The 18,367-nt window shown below is 31.2% G+C and overlaps 1 protein-coding gene across 3 annotated transcripts in view; it reads right to left on the reverse strand.

Moving 5' to 3' along the window:
* Positions 1-18,367, reverse strand: part of LOC135220718 (cellular tumor antigen p53-like) — a 106,133-nt gene that overhangs the window by 54,044 nt on the left and 33,722 nt on the right. For all 3 annotated transcript variants that reach the window (XM_064258136.1, XM_064258137.1, XM_064258138.1), the window contains exon 2: positions 5,666-6,243. In XM_064258136.1, the coding sequence (XP_064114206.1) occupies positions 5,666-6,235 (570 nt within the window). In that variant the 5' untranslated portion in view covers positions 6,236-6,243. The remainder of the gene's footprint in view (positions 1-5,665; positions 6,244-18,367) is intronic.

An 18,367-nucleotide genomic window follows, 5' to 3' on the forward strand; every position in this document is an offset into this window, starting at 1 on the left:
CTGAATGCCCAAATTGTATTGAGTGGGCAAAAAGAAAAGAAAAAGATGCGAAAATTCACTAAATTATGCCGTGACAATTCTAAAAGATTTTTGTCGTTGTGGCTAAGTATTTTTAATTTCTATTATGAAACCAGATACTGTTTTCTGTTATCTATGTATATTTATGTTAGTTTATTAAATAATGCATTATAAATAACCTTTGCAAAAAACTGTCAGGTCAAATACTAATAAATTTTTTAAAGTCCTATCAAGCATATTAATTTAAGGTTTCTATTATATATTAGAAAGTCAAACATTATCAATCCACGATTTTGTATGTGTACAGTGACCTATATGAATTCAAAAGAACACCAAACGTATACAAGATAACAGAGTGAAAAGGACATATGACACTTACAGGCCTAATCCCCAATACCTTCGACCCAGGGTACTTAAGTTTTTCCCAAGGTACTTGCAGTTAATCGCTCTCACCCCTGTCCTCCAGGCCTATCAGGTAAATACCCAGCAGTTACCTTGCTTATAATAAGCACGGTCTAGGTATATTAGGTCAGACGACGCGCAGGCTACCTGGCTTGCAGTTGGGGGAATGACGTCACGTGAAAGAATGAGAGGGAGAAGGCAAGGGGTAGAAAGAAAGTTGTAAGAAGTTTGTTAATGATAAAGGATTTGTAATGGTTGCTTCTTAAAGTCTCGCCTGGAAAATCTTTGTTTGACCCAAGGGCAAGATTTGTAACCGTCATTTCTCAAAATTACACCTGGAAAATCTTTGTTTGACCTCAGGGCAAGATCACCAGGATTGATATGCATATAAGACCCAGTAGATTGTATTGACTGTCTTAGTTGTACATAAAAATTTAAAGCAGACGGTTTTGGTATATAGTGCGATTCTAGACGCATCTTAAGAAATATTTTCAAGACTTTTATATCTTCTTGTGGTACAGGACTGTGACGAAATAATCATGCCAAGTAACTGCGGTTTATGGGTGTTTTAACAGGAGAACAGACGGTTCTGGAGTTCGATTTTTCAGATTTACAAAAGACGACCATTTCAGAAAAAAATGGATAATTTCATGTCGTCGTGCTGATAAAGTTAATCCCAACAATGAAGTCATTTGTTCAACCCACTTTACTTCAATCGACTACATCGACAATATGAAATCTTGCTTGCTTGGAACTGAAACCCCTAGAAACAAAAGACTTTTGAAAGAGCACACAGTTCCTTCATTAATCCTTTAATGCAAAGGCAAGCAATTTTTTTATTATTATTATTTGAATGGTTACAATGATTAAAAGTGCATACGCATGTGCATTATCTGTATGCTCTCAGACATTATATTATATATATATATATATATATATATATATATAATATAATATATATATAGATATATTATATATATATATATATATATATATATATAATGTATGTATATATATATATATTACTTTACTTTCTTGTTAACAGATTATGATTTAGCTCTGGAATCAACGGATCGATTCGGTAGAGCAGAAAAACGTGGCTTAAGAGAACAGAGCAAGATCTGAGAGATGAAAGTGCAGCAACCGGAGACAGTTTAATTTCTCACAATGATAACACTGCAGCAACTAATTTAAACCAGAGTAGTTATTGAGAGTAGTATCATAGTGGAAAGTAATGCGTTTTCACATGAATTATGTAATAAGGAAATTTCCAAATTGCAGGAAAAAATACATATAGAGGCAGAAGTCAATTGTTTGCAAGCCCATGTGAAACATCTTGAAGAAAACAATGCTGTTAAAGTTAGAGCTATGGTAAGAGATATTTTAAAGCCTATTTTTAGTGTCACGCAATTCGATGCTTTATTGAACAAAAAGAAACATAAGCATTGGTCAGATGATGATATATCTTCTGCTTTTACATTAAGGAGTATCAGTCCCAAGTGCTATAATTATTTAAGGGATATCAAAGGATTTCCACTGCCCTCAGTAACTACTCTCACTGAATGAGCTAGAAGTTTCCCTTGTGAGCCAGGTAATTTATATTGACATCAGTTTTGTCATTAATGAAAAACAAAGCTGAAACTTTTACTGTAGAAGAGAGTCTAGCTGTAATATCTTTCAATGAAATGAGCATCACAAAGCTCAGGGTATCATGCTGAGGGGTCTGATTGGTAAATGGAGACAACCCATCTTTTATGATTTTGACAAATCATGTGTCCATGAGATTATAATAGGAATTATTGAGGAAGTAGAGAATGCAGGCTACCCAGTAATTGCAACTATTCATGATCTAGGGCTGAGCAATCTTAAATTATGGAAGGCTTTTGGGATAGACCCAGTGAAAACAGAAAGTTTCAATATCATCTTATAACGAAGGGGTTCTGTTTCAGAGATGGGACACTGGTTTCGGATTCTTGTATAGGGGAAATGTTGAGCAAGACACGAACAGAATATTAGATCACAAGATTAGTGAAATTCACATAAACTTAGAAAAAACTGAACTTCAGCGGGTAAAATATGCTGTGCAGCTGATGTCAACCTGTGCCAAGTCTATTGAATTTTTAGGAGAGAGGGGCCCGTTAGGAAACAGTAACTGGAAGGTTACTGCTGAATTTATCTCTATGATAAATGACTGGTTTGATCCGATGAACTCATCATACATGATTGGAGACGTAAAATCCAGTTATGCTTATGGAACAGACTTGGACACACAGAAAACTCTTTTATATAAAGTTATCAATGTAATGACAAAAATGAGAGTATGCAATGCAAGATGAAGCACACTTTACAATTTCCAAAAGGGTGTGATTTTATCATGTCACTCATTAGTAGGCCTATATGAGATGCTTATATTAGATGCTATTAAGAAATTATAATGTAGAATATATTTTAACACAAAAATTAAATCACGACCCACTAGAACATTTTTTTGGATGTTGCAAACAAATGAGTGGACTGCATGACCACCCAGGTGCTGTGAATTATAAATATAGAATTAGAAAGCTGCTTCTTAGTAAGAACGTTGCACTACTTCAGCGATAAAACAAATATAAATAGAAAACATTAAAATAACGATTGCTTATCAACTGAGTTGGTGTCAATGAATGCAACAAGCAAGGCTAAGTCCTATAATGTATGTGAACTTGTTTAGAAATTTGCATAACCAGCAACATATTTAAAAATATAGACTTCAATGGAGAATTTGAGAACGACCACACAGAAAACACTCCAGCAGATATGGGCACTTTGTCAGCTGATCAATATAATTCAAAATCAATATCTGATGTAATTGAAGAAGAATCTTTGCGATACATAGGTGACTACGTTGTTAAAGTTTTCAGTGTGGCATCCTCATTTAGGTCATAAGGCAACTGACCCTCAAAATGATCCAAGCTTCTGGATCAATAAAATTAACAAGAGTCAACTCTATATGCCGTCTGAAGATTTTTTCTCACAACTAAGCTTTATGAGAGAAGTATTCAAAGCCATACATTGAGAAAGTCTTCGGGAGGGGAAACATTGTATAAAAATGCTTGCTTGTGAAATGAAATCAACAGATGTTGATGTTCCCAGTGAAGTAATTTCATTTTTTGCAAAACTTTGTGTCTTTTTTTAGGATGAGATACCTAAATAAGAAAATTGAAATGGATAAATAATAAGAGTAAATCGTGCGATAAAACAATAAAAAAAAATGGAGAAGATTAAGAAATAGCATTTGTTTTTGTTTTTTCTTAAGTTGTTTATTGAAATATTTGTATCTATTGAATAAATTTTTGGTGTTGGTTTTAAGGAATTTGATGTTTAACTACCCTTCTTGTGAAGAAATAAGGAACATAAAAGGAAACTAGCAACGACATACGAAATATGGCAACACTCATTCTTTCACGTGACGTCATGCGCAGAGCGCTCTTATTTTGGTAAGCAACTCGGCAGACATAATATACTTAGACTGTGATGATAAGTAGTAACCTAAGCCCGTCTAGTTTAGGCGTTACTCTTCACTCATATGTTGAAAGTTACATTTGTGTATTTTCAGGCTGAATAAATCCATGTATGACAATGATGAGCGGCAGGTGAATGATGGAGCTGCTAACATGAGTGTTTCATACAAGGGGCTTCAGTCCAGGATCATTCTCCATAATGAAAAAGCCATAGTATTTGTTCATTGCCATGCACACAACTTGAACATTGTGCTTGTAGAAAGTGCAAAATCAAGCAACATTGTTGCTTCATTTTCTAACCTAATAGAAATGTACTGTTTCACCTCGGTATCAAGTAAGAGGCAGAATCTCCACTTGCCTTGTCTCATGGATTACCTTTACGAATCTTAATCAGAAATTGAACTAGAGCTGTAAACACCTTCTACATATACGGGTCTCAGTGCACTTTCTCTGCAGGCCCATCTTGTATCAAGACAGATAGACGGAGAGCTGAATTTCCATCTATCCTCAATCCCGTCTCCATTAATTGAAAAAGCTGTCAGATACAAGATGGACCTGCAGAAAAAGTGCACTGAGAACCATTCAGAAGGAGTTTACAGCTCTAGTGCAATTTCTGAATAAGATAAGTTAAATTAATCCACCAGACAAAGCAAGTGGAGATAATGCGTTTTTGTTGCATCACATCAACTTTGAGTTTCTTCTTTCCGTGGAAATAGCAACACTAGTATTCATGGACACGGCAGGTACTGCATCAAATGCCCTTCGACAGCAACACCTTGACTTGCAATCTGTATATGTGATCACAGATGCTTTTTGAAGACTTACTGAGCTAAGGACGGAAGTAGAATTCAAGGTTATACTATATAAAACTGCTACTCGACAGGCACATGATGCAGATATTGAGGTTCCAAAGATTCCAGGTCGGAAGAGACCAAGAAAAGTACCAGCAAGGTTCATGTATACCTCTATATCTACAACAACAGATCACACTTCACAGACTTTGGGGGACTTTGGGGGAGTTCTAACGTGTAAAAGTAATTACCCATTTGTGGACACACTTGGTCAAGAAATTTGGAGAAGATTTAAAGGGCAGGATGAGGGAGAATCATAAGATAACAGAAAAGATCCTGAAGTTGCTTCACAGTTTAATTATGCCAATGAACTGGAAGGCAGGTGCAGACTTTACAGCAAGTAAACTAGTTCAAGATCTCCATATGCTCAGCAAATTCTACAGCTTCAAAGAAGAGGAAGACGAACTTTTGACAGAATTGAGGGTGTTCTACTTATCCTAGTCCCTGCCAAAACATCATCTGAGATCCACCCTCAAATGTATCAAAGACAACAATGACCTTTGCCTTCCCAGTTATGTATGAGTTGCTTAAAATTTACGCAACTCTTCCTGTAACAACAGCAATTGTGGAGCACTCCTTTTCCAGGCTCAAGATAGTTAAGCATTATCATCTACACGCTTCAGAGTTTTATTTCATTTATTACTATAGTTTCAAAGTCCATGTATAGATTGGCTAAAACAGGACTTGAAGGACTACCCATGCTACACCCAAATTTTTTCTGATAGAATGACTCCCCGAATGAAAATACCTGCGGATGGATCTCATGGTATAAATACTGCCTTTCTGTAACTTTTCTCATTCATTCTCTTATCCTATCCAATATCAGATACAACATAAAATCATTAATGTTACTGATAAGTTAATGATGACATGCCTTGTAAATTTTGAACTCACCTCAGTCACAGATTCGTCATCATCCACGCCATCCCATGCTATTACTAATGGCTGATCCTGTTCACTGGCAACTGATGACGAGGGTTCATTATTCATATAAACTATACTACTAGTATTATCTGACAAGTGGTAAACAATACATTTTTCCGGCTGGGTTTGGCCATTAGTGTTTTGAACTTTATATTTATGTTCAGGTTTCATCTCCTGATGTAGCTGCTGCTCCTGTTGTAGGCTGTGGCCCTCAACACTCTGTACTACTTGGTATTTGACTTCTTGTTTTATATTTGTCTGCTGCAGGCATTGTTGCAGTTCTTGTTGACTCTTCACTTCAATATTTTCCTGCACCAGCTCATCTTTTTTAATTGTTATCTCTCCGTTAGCATCTTGATTTTGACGGAAATTCTGAGGTTGTTCCAATTCCTGGTGAAGACTACTACCAGGCACTGCTGTATCTGCAGATTCAATTAAAGAAGCAAAATTGTTTGACCCAGTTCTGTGTAACAGAGAGTCATCTCTCAACAGGCTATACACATCATCTCCAAACAGTGGCTCAGAGTCCTGGTTCTCCATTGCCTGACCTGTAAAACATAGAATAATTATGTGGTTTCATTAAACCCTCAGTACCATGAAATACTACTCATGCTGCTTAAAAATTCATGATCCAGAACCATCAAAGTAAAATTCAATGACAGGTTCTTGTGATTTTTTAGATGAAAGACAAACTATACATAGAGAATATCCAAAGACATTTAAAAGTACCTTTTAACAAACATTTCTTTCATGAATACTATTATCCCTTCATATAAGTTCAGTTTTAATGCATTGGTCTATTGGAGAAGCAACTAACTGCCCTTATGCAACCAGGTCTCACTTGAAAAGGAGAAAAAAAGGGAGGTAAAGAGTGGAAACTTGACTAGAAGGAAGGAAAAATAAAACCCTGCAGAATATACTTGGTTTCAAAAATTAAATTTTTATAATAAAATAAGTTTTTATGAATACTTACCAAGTACTAGTTACATAGCTTTGGTTTCTATCTGTCAGCAGCTAGAATTTTGAAATTCGTGGTATCGCTTATTGTTTTGGCTAGGCAATACCCCCCACCCAGTACCAGGGGAGAGTGGAACCAACTCAGCACTGAAAATCAGTTGTTTATGCCTTCTTATCCATGAGAGGGGAGGAGGGAGGGCTCTGATCATGTAACTCTACTTGGTAAGTATACATAAAATCTTATTTTATTATAAAAATGTAATTTTTATGTATGCAACTTACCAAATACGTAGTTACATAACTGAATCCCACATTGCAAGAGGTGGGATCCATGGATAGTAGATTACAATCATATAAAAATAATGAAAAGATATAAGTAGTGCTAGCATCTAGATAATGCTTGTTGGTTCCTTACCTGTCAAGAGACCTGTCACAGATGATTACTGCCTCTGGATGATGCTCATCTTAACTTGTAGAGACATGGTGGTATAGCCAAGAATCGTCCTCTACTTAGTGGGATTCTTGCAGCTAAGGAATAGTCTGTGGCTAGCAAGGTTTACACAAATATCCCCCTGTCAAGGGTGCAGTACCAAAACATACACATTGATGCCGAGGGTGCAGTACCAAAACATACACATTGAAACCAAAGTGAAAACATATATTGCTGCCAAAATATATTGAAAACCATACCCAACTATCAAAAAGGATGAAGGGTACTTCTGTTACAGAGTACCCCCAGGCTTTCCTTAGCAGCTAGATACAGACCCAGGGTACTGCAGTTGTTGTAAACTGTTTCGATTTCACCCAGGTAATAAGAAACGAAAACTGATATGCAAAGCTTGGATAATGGAATCCAAAGAGAGGTTATGCTTAAAAGAAAGCAACATTTGCTACTGCTCACTTCATGAGCTTTCACTTTAAGTGAATTAAAATCTGACTTTAAAGTGAGAATGAGCCTCCACAATTGGATTTCTCAAGAAGAATGTCAGGGCATTCTTAGACATTGGGTGCGCTGGGTTCCTTGTGGAGCACCACAGGTGATCAGAGGGGCCTGAATCTTCTCTGTCCGTTGCAGATAAAATTTCAGTGCTCCGACCGAACAAAAATGATATTGTAATGATACAATAAAGTTTGTTCATACTTACCTGGCAGATATATAAATATATAGCTGTATTCTCCGAGGTCCGACAGAATTTCAAAACTCCCGGCACACGCAGTGGTCGGCCAGGTGGTTAGTACCCATTCCTGCCGCTAGGAGGCGGGTGTCAGGAACCATTCCCATCTTCTATTCAGATTTTCTAATGTCACTGTCCCCGAGGGGAGGTTGGGCGGGTACTTGATTATATATATATATATCTGCCAGGTAAGTATGAACAAACTTTATTGTATCATTACAATATCATTTTGTTCATTGACTAATATGTCTTTACCCCCGATATATATATATATATATTATTAATATATATATTTATATATATATATATATATATATATAAATATAATATATATATAATTATAATTAATTATATCATATATATAATATATATAATAGATATATATATAATATATATATATATATATATATATATATATATAATATATATATATATATAGATATATTATATATATATAAATATATATATAATATCTATATATATATATATATATATATATATATATATATTAAGATATATATATATATATCTATATATATATATATATATATATATATAGATATAATATAAGAATATAGATATATAGTACATATCATATATATATATATATAATATATAATATTATTATATATAATCCCCATTATTTAAATCATATATAATAAATTATAATAATTAATATTTATTTATATATTATAATATATATATATATAATAATTATTATATTATATATCATATATAAATATTATATATATTTATTATATTCTAATTTAATCTTATATAATATATTATAATTATATATTATATTATAAATATATGTTATTATTTATATATATTAAATTATATATTCTTATAATATATATATATTATATATTAATATATCTATATATATAATTAATATAATAATAATCAATAACAGTTATATTATATATATAATCTATATATATATATTTTACTATATAATAAAGCTAATATTATAATATATTATTAATTATTAATATATATAATTATATAAATTAATATTTTAATATATAATATATACATATATCTAAATCTATCTATTTATTATATCTATAATTATATATCTATAAATTATATATTATATATATATATTATATATATATCTATATATATATATCTAATATATATACATTTATAATATAGATATATATTAATATTTAGATAATATAATAATATAATATATATGATTCTATATATAATAGATATCTAGATTATATTATATATATATATATATATATATAGATTCTATAATAGATATATATATAGATATATATATATATATATATATATAATATTATATATATAAGACTAGATAGATCTAATATATTATAATTAATATAATATATAGATAGATATGATATATATAATATATAGATATCCTATAGAATATAGAATATATATAGGATATAAATATTAATTATTATATATAATATATATCTAATATATAAATATTAATTATATATCTATAGATATATATATGAATATAGATATAATAATCTAGTAATATATTATATTATATATATAGGATAACGATATATAGCTTATATATAGAATATATATATATAATAATATTAATAATATATAATATAGAATTCTGATAGATATATCTAGATAATATATATTATAGATTTATATATATTCTTTATATAATATGATTATTATATATTAATATATATATAATATATATCGGAATATGAATCTAGATATAGTATAGATATATAATATATTATAGTATATAAATTGGAAGTTTTAGATATAGATACTTATATATAATTATATAATATATTATAATATATCTTCTTAATATAGAGATGAGTATATCCCTATAAGATTATATATTATAATTATCTATAATAGAATATAATTATCTATATTATATTAGATTAATATATCTATCTAGATAGCATAGATAATATATGTTATCTCTATATTATAGATATGTATCTTATATCTATTAAATTATAATCTAATATATAATATATTAATATCTATATTCTATGTATCTATATCTCTTAAATTCTATATATACTATAATATATATCTATATCTATCTATATATATCTCTCTTCTATATCTTATATATTATCTATATAAATATTATATATTATATATTATTCCTATTATCATATTCATCTATCTCTTAATTATATATAATATAATATATCTATATATACAATATTATGCGATATCTATCTATATATCTATATTCTTATCTATTAATTTCTCTCTGTACTCTCTATATTATGATAATATTAATCTCTCTTATTATTATATATTATAATCTATAATATAATCTTTTCTATATCTTATATCTATTATATATATATATATCTAGATATATATTCTAATATATCTTAGTATATATATTAATCTATATAAATATTATCTTATCTTAACTCTTTATATATATATATTATTATATATAATATATATATTTCTTAATCTTATTAATATAGTAATATATTTATAGATATATAATATAATAATCCTCTAATATATAATATATCTATAATAATAATATATTATATATATATAATATGATATACCTATAATATATCTAATCTATATAATAATTGTTATATTATCTCCTATACTAATCTATATTAATCTCTATAATATATCTATCTTATTATATATCTCTCTCTCTCTATTCTAATCTAATTATCTTTATTATATTTATATAAATAATATCTATTCCATTTATTATATCTATATTATCTATATATAATATATATAATATCCTATATATATATATCAGCTCTTATCTATAATCTATTATATATATATATCTGTATTAAATATATATAATATAGTATATCGATATATATATATCGATATTATTATATCTATATATATCTCTAATCTATCGATATCTATCAAATATATATATATATAATATATATATATATAATCTAGATATATATAATATATAATATAGATAGTATAATATCTATCTTAAATATATATAAGTCCAATATCTATAATATAATTCTATTTATAATATATATATATATTATAATATTATATATCATTATATATAAGATCATATTATATATAATATATGATATATATATATATATATCTAATATCTATATATATATATAATAATATATATATAGTAATATATAATATATCTATATATATATATACTCTATTATATATAAAATATATATATAATATATATATATAATATAATATAAGTATATATTATTAATATCTATATAATATATATATAATAATATATATATATATATATAATATATTATATATATATATATGTAATAATATAAATATCTATATTATAGATAATATGTAATATTCTATCTATCTATTAATATTTATATATCTATATCTAAATCTTCCTCTAATATCTCTAATTAGATATATATATAATAATATTCTATATCTCTCTAATATTCTATTATCTCTATTATATACATCTCTCTATAATCTATATATATATATATAGATAATATAATATTATATATATTAGGGCTTGTGCCTTGATATGATAAGGAGGCGCCCTAATGAGGTAACTGTTTAGGACTAAGCGAAATAAACTTTGCGTCTAAGTTCGGTTGGTAATTGCAGCATTCCATCTTCAATGGAGTTGTCTGGGGTTTTGTAGATCCTTTACTTCGAAGGTCGGTATTATCTTTACGACGATGTGATTGAAACTCATGGTTCGGTGAGGTTCTTGTAGAAAACCCAATAGGTATAAAAATAGTAATTATATTTCTCGAAGTTTTACATGATGAAGATCAGGTATGATCGGTACAAGGTCTTGCTTATGAACGATAGGCTTGAATCGCTTCTGCCAAATGATTGATGGCTAAATCCTATTCCCCTAATGATGATAAAGCTTTAGGTAAAGAGGTACAGGTCTTCTAATAACAAGATACGCTAACTCTGTTTCCTCCCTGTCTACCATACTCTGTTCACAAGGTTATGAAGGAACAGAGAGTAGTTCAAAACATATTGAAAATACTAACTATCATGACCATAGTTTCTGACGCACACACCATCGAATGAGACACGCTACAGATCACGTAGGCGCGTTTGAATAATTAAAAAAAAAAAAACAAAAAAAAAAATAGGTCGGGGTAAGTTGTTCTCAAGCAGGGAGACTTGGACTAATGTTTTATAAACAATTGAAATGACTAACAGGTGGACAGGCATGTTATCTTAGCCTACATAATACTTATTGTATACGTCCATCTTTAGCGTCCTCTAGTCTTGATCACATTGCCTGCAAGCAATCTGGTTGACCTCTTTAGTTTTTTAGACTTTTATATTATAGGACTAAACATTCCATATTTTTATTATGTAAACACTTACATTAGCTCGGTCAGCTACCAAAAACCAACCACTTTTTTTGTAAAATATTTAACTCAAACTTAACTTGCCATTTGACTTATAGGAGTGTGATAACAGACAACTATGGAATGAATATATTATATAATCTAAGTAAATAAAAATTCATGGTGTACATGAATTGGATTCAAGTAATAAAATTTATAAAACAATTGATATTTGGTAAATAATAGTGATCACATGATATATATAATATGATACAGTTTTTTTCCACTTCATCTCTTTAAGATCACTTTATGCTACCGCAATTAAAACTTAATGGTACTCTGATAATTGCAATAGAATGAAAGATTAAACATTGATTAAAAATTCAATAGTTTTAACTGATAAAAAATTTCATATATGAATTTGATAAAAATTAATTAATGTTTATGCTGATTGATTCGTTGATTTTTATTTTAGCCTAAATGGTTATATATCTGATTCATTAATCAATAATACTAACTCATATATAAATACTGCAGATATTGGGAAGGAAATAAAGGTAAACAGAATGAGAACACGCTACAGATCACGTAGGCCGTTTGGAATAATAGGTCGGGGTAGTTGTTCTCAAACGCAGGGAGCTTTGGGACTAATGTTTATAAACTAATTGGATGACTACAGGTTGACGCATGTTATCTTCTCCTACATACTTATTGTATACTGTCATCTTTAGCGTCTCTAGGTCCTGATACCCATTCCTGCAAGCAATCTGGTTGGCCTCTTTAGGTTTTAGACTTTTATTTAGTATATGTGGACTAACAGTTCCATAATTTTTGTTATTGATGTAAAACACTTACATTAGCTCGTAAGATCAGCTACCAAAAAACCAACCCACTGAATATTACTCAAACACTTAACTTTGGCATTTGACTTATGGAGGTGGTGATACAGAACACTTAGTGAATATATATATAACTATATAAGTAAATAAAAAATTCATGGTGTACATGAACTTGATTCAAAGGTAATAAAATATAAAACAATGATATTGGGTAAACATAATAGTGTATCAACATGGATAATATAATCATAAAAAAAAAAAAGAAAAAAAAAAAAAAAGATACACAAGTTTTTTCACGTTCATCTCTTTAAGATACTTAAATGGCTACAGAAAATACTAATGTACTCTGATAATTGCATTAGAATGAAGATTCAACATGATAAAAATCATATTTTAAACTGGATAAAAAAATTTCATATATGAACTTGATAAAATTATTAATGTTTTATGCTGATTGATTCCGGTTGATTTTTAATGCTAAATGTTAATTATATCTAGATTCAATTAACTCAAATTATACTAACTCATATATAACTGCAGATTATTTGGGGAAGAATAAAAAGGTTAACAGATTGATTTATAGGCTTAACCATGATTTGTTTATAACATTGGTATTATGGATTCATATAATTATGATTTAATATATGTGCACTTTAAATATAGCATTCCTCTACTTGGCGTACTCACAAAGATATATTTTAGCTTTCTGTTATTTTATGATCATTTTGTAGTATAAGAGAGTTCCTATTTGCGTACACGCCAAAGATATATTTCGAATTCTGTTATTTATGATCATTTCTATTAATGAATATTATTCCTAGTTTGCGTACACGCCAAAGATTATTTATTTCGACTCTGTTATTTATGATTCAGATTATATATAGGATGAACTGAATACTTTTATATATAATAGGATACATGACCGAGGTTATACCTACTTCACTTTTTAACTAGCGTTCGAAACAACTTTTTCGTCCATTACACAGTTCCTCCAGACAGCCACCTTTAGCCAATGGAAACGGCCTTTTTTCCAATGGTTAAAATAAACAAGGGGAAAATTTGCCTGGGCGGGTCCAACGTTTACATTTTGCGCTCACAACTTATTCTCTTGCATCCTAAAGTACACGCTTACGTTCGCGATGAATAGATCATCCCACAGGCACGAGTCCCTTCGCACAGCAAAGTAGAGTTTGAAATATTCCCTTTTCGGGATCCGTAGTTGTGTCGGAAGTATGTCCCATTCGTAGTCGAATTTATTCCCACAGCCACCGGTAGCATTCCCGCGATTAAAAACCGAGATTAACGACGAGATACGTGTCGGTCGAAGAAGTTCCACCCCATGAAATTCCTTTCACATTTGTAGGCTGGTTGTTACTTTGACTTGTAGTCATCCGGCTAGCGACGAACGATTTTTTGAAAGTTAGCTATGTGAAAACTCTCGTACTGCAGGATACTGTAACCAGGTTTCCCATTAATCCAGCCTGCAAGGTGAAAATTATAACTTGTCACAAGGGGCAAAGTAAATTCAGACGACAATCCCAAAGTACAGGGGAGGGGCGAGAGCCCATTTAGACCAGACGTAACCCACATGAATTCGCTGATATTTCGGGAAGTTTCAAAAGAGTCCGCTGTAACAAAACTTTTTTTATCCATATGGCTATTAACAATGAGTGAACCTTATCCAGGGTCTATGATGACTTGTAAAAATATCCATAATTATAAAAAAATAAAATAGATATCAATTAAGAACGAATCTCAAAGAAAAATTCGGTATTACTGGGTAGTAAGTTACTAGGATCAAAAGAAAGTGGCGAAAATGGGGAGCTATTTGTAAAATGATTCCAGGCAACATAAGGAGTCAAAGAGAAGATTAATTCATGATTCTATGTGCCCTAAAAAAAAAAAAAACAAAAGTTTCATATTGAATTTTTCTCGTGCGCATATCCTTCCTCTGAGGTTAAACCTTTTAAAACATTATTAATGGGTAGGAGATGCAAAACGAAAAAAAGAAACCCAACTATGGTAAACTAATTTTTCTATGTAATAAGTTCGTTTCAAGGGAGTTGATTGGAATTTTGGCCACAGGTATAGGATTCCTAAAACTGACAGGGTGTCTTAGTGTATCCCCCTTGTTTTCATGAACCCACGTGTCTACAATTAGTTATTGGCTTGCGTTTTTATATCTGTAATCATTGTCGGCCCAGTAAAACTAGTGATTTGGCTTTCTGTGGGTACATACTATGGAACCCTGGGATGAAACGGCGAATGCCAACCAGTTTATAGGACGATTGTGATGAAAGAGATTATTATTACTCACCTGGTCGTTAGTTCATCTGCTGTGTTTTCTTCTTCTGGGTTTTCCCTCGTCAACGGACCATACATTTATAATACTACATTTTCGATTACATTAATTCTGATTACACATACTTTAAATGTATTGTTTTGCTTTAAAGGTTTCTGCTCAAAAGTAAGGTTTATTGTTTTTGGCTTAGCCGCTGAACCGCCTGTTTCCGTTTCGAAGTGTTGTTATTGTTTGGTGTTTAGTTGCTGCTGGACTCTGATTTTCCCCCCACCCCCCCGTTCGAAGTTGGTTTATTGTTTGGGTTTGTTTCTGTTGATGACGCTTGCGTTTGTTCAGTTTGTAACAGGTTTCTGCGCTCCGACCCACCCGATATTCAATGCTCGCGATCTCGTTGGGGTTAAGGAATTTTTTCTTGTTTTAGATACGGTTTTCAATAATAGGTAACGGATGTTTTCTATATCTTTTAGTCTAACTTAATGGTTCTTTGCGGTATAGGTGCGGGATTGCGGGATAATGCGTCAGCTATGAATAGTTTGCTTTCCCAGGTAGAAAATTTCTTAATACTTGGCTCCCAAGACCTGAAATGATCATTTTGTCCACCGGAGTTCCTTGTTGGGACTGGTGATTAAACGCCATTTGAAAAAAGAACTCGGTAAAGGGTACTCATGTTCACGTAAGGACTTTTATCAAATAAGCCATATCTTATGAACTTAAATATGTAACCTAAGTTGAGTTAAATGATACCTAGAAGCCCTTCCCTTGCCTATTTGTACTGCATATTTACCCTTTCGAATTCTTTAGTTTTACGTGAATAAAAAGCTTATAGGGAAGAACTGTTTATCATATTACTGAAGTAGTATCCCTCTTAACCCCCTTGGTCTGAGGCCGTCTGTTGCAATAAAAAAAAAAATTCCCTTATTTAAATCAGGGCTTTTTTAAGGCTTTTTAAGGTAAGGTAAGGCTGCATTTTGGGTTCCGCTTTTAAAGATATCGAAACGCCTGTTGATGCTTTTCAGACCATAATAAATCTAACGCTCTTCTTCGTAACGATCTGGTTTTAAAGGAGCTTTCATCCATTGAAGCGTTACAATTTTATTTTTACATACCATTGTAATACCCACATACAGCCGCAAAAGTGCCTGGTATCCCCCTTTTCCCCCTTTTCACGTTTAATCAGTACGGAAAGTTATGAATAGCCGACACCTACCATGGACTACTTTTAAGACCTTGACCAGACACACAACCTAGATAAACATGTTCGGTTTTTTAAAAACTCACATTTAGATATTTTACTCTGAGATTATTTGTCTTTGTCTCTGTAGCACTAGCTCTACTTTATGTAATGTACTTCTAAGGTAGAAAAAGATTACAAGATCATCCATATAGGCATGTAGTTATCCCTAAAAGTCTCCACACTATATTGTAATTTGGGGCGCAACGTAAGCCGGAGGCATACGTAAAAATTGATAATGTCCCCTGAGTGTGCTGAAAACGGAGTATGAGGTACAATCACTTAGGTAATGGTATCTGGTAAAAGCTTTTAAGTAAGTCCAAGTTGGTGAAAAAAAATTTATTCTAACCTAACAGAGATAAGATGTCGTCGGTACATCGCACTGGGAAACTATCGGAAGTCGTTTCCCTTGTTTAAGCGACAGAATCTCGCAGATACGCCAAGTCCGATCTTTTTATGGCATGACGTTTGAAAAATTATATGGGCTTATTTTGATTTCCTAATGACTCCTATTACTAACATATTTCAACTTCGTCATTTATCTCTATTTTGAAATTTCATTGGGGTTCTACACGAAGGTACGTATATAGCTTTATGTTTGTCCTTAGACCGTATTTTGTTTTCAATGACATCCGTTTTTTCTCACCAGAGATCACTCGCTAGTGGAGAAACTTCCTGGTATTCAGGTAGAAGATAAAAAAATTCTGCTGAATCACCTCTGCTTGAATGACTTTACGGATATTACTTTAGATAGATTATCAGAGATTCATCCACGACTGGTTGGGCGTGATTAAAAACTAGCAACAATAAAAAATGCGATATTTATAACTTCCGTATCCACGATATGTACTTTTATTTTAGGGCTTTGTTCGCGGAAATCGTTATATTTCAGAGTGTCGGGAAGGATTAAAATTTTCATTTCCCAGCAAAGTCTTTTTACACCGCACTAAGACCATTCGAGGGTGCATGCTTCTCGAGATTTTTTGCGTGCAAAGTACGACTGCGGTTGTGGGAGAATTCTGTTGGGTCATTTGAACAATGTTACGATTTATGAGACAAATGTATAGTTCCTTTATATAAGTTATTATTTGATTAACTGTCTCATTTTTGTTCAAACGGATTTTAATATGTTTGAAGGTTTATAGGATTTTCCTTTGATAAACACGCCTTATTTTGCAGGATGTAAGATAATATTTGGTATACCCCTAGATGGATCTTACAATTACTACTACAGATCAACGTTTTTTATAACTATAGAGTATCTGTAAGCGCTCGCTTATCCGGACTTCTCATTAGGGAAGTTCGAACAACAGACAGTGAGTCCGTAAATACAGGATAATACGTGTACTAAAGAATAAAACTAGATATTCTAATTTTTTTACGGCGCGTACAGTCGGGCTGAATCCACCAGTATTTATTAAACTTATGTATTAAAATTAAACGAAAACCTGCTCTGATTACTTATACGGTCGTGTGTTTCATAGGAAAAATCCTTTTTAATTCAAAAAGATATTGGTATGAACCAACATCGCTTTTCCCCACTCTGCTAGTCGCTTTATTGTGTGGAATTTACTATGCTTTGAACACTCGGCAGTTTTGACTAACCTGACCGCTTGACTAGGTGACACAGTCACCGAGTTTGCTTGTTTGATTCTGAACGGGCTACTGTTTCTATTTCTTTTTGTAATAATTAGGATCCTTCTCTTTATTACCATCGGTAACGTATTGTGTGTTTTTAGCATTATGTTGCTGGTTACGTATAAAGCAATGAATGACGAACTATTAGGAACTGAGCGATTACTAATAAGACAAGTTATCTCTACTGTATTCAATATTACTGTTTGTACTT

The sequence above is a fragment of the Macrobrachium nipponense genome, chromosome 2 (genome assembly GCF_015104395.2).
Source record: "Macrobrachium nipponense isolate FS-2020 chromosome 2, ASM1510439v2, whole genome shotgun sequence".
In the NCBI taxonomy this organism is placed as follows: Eukaryota; Metazoa; Arthropoda; class Malacostraca; order Decapoda; family Palaemonidae; genus Macrobrachium; species Macrobrachium nipponense.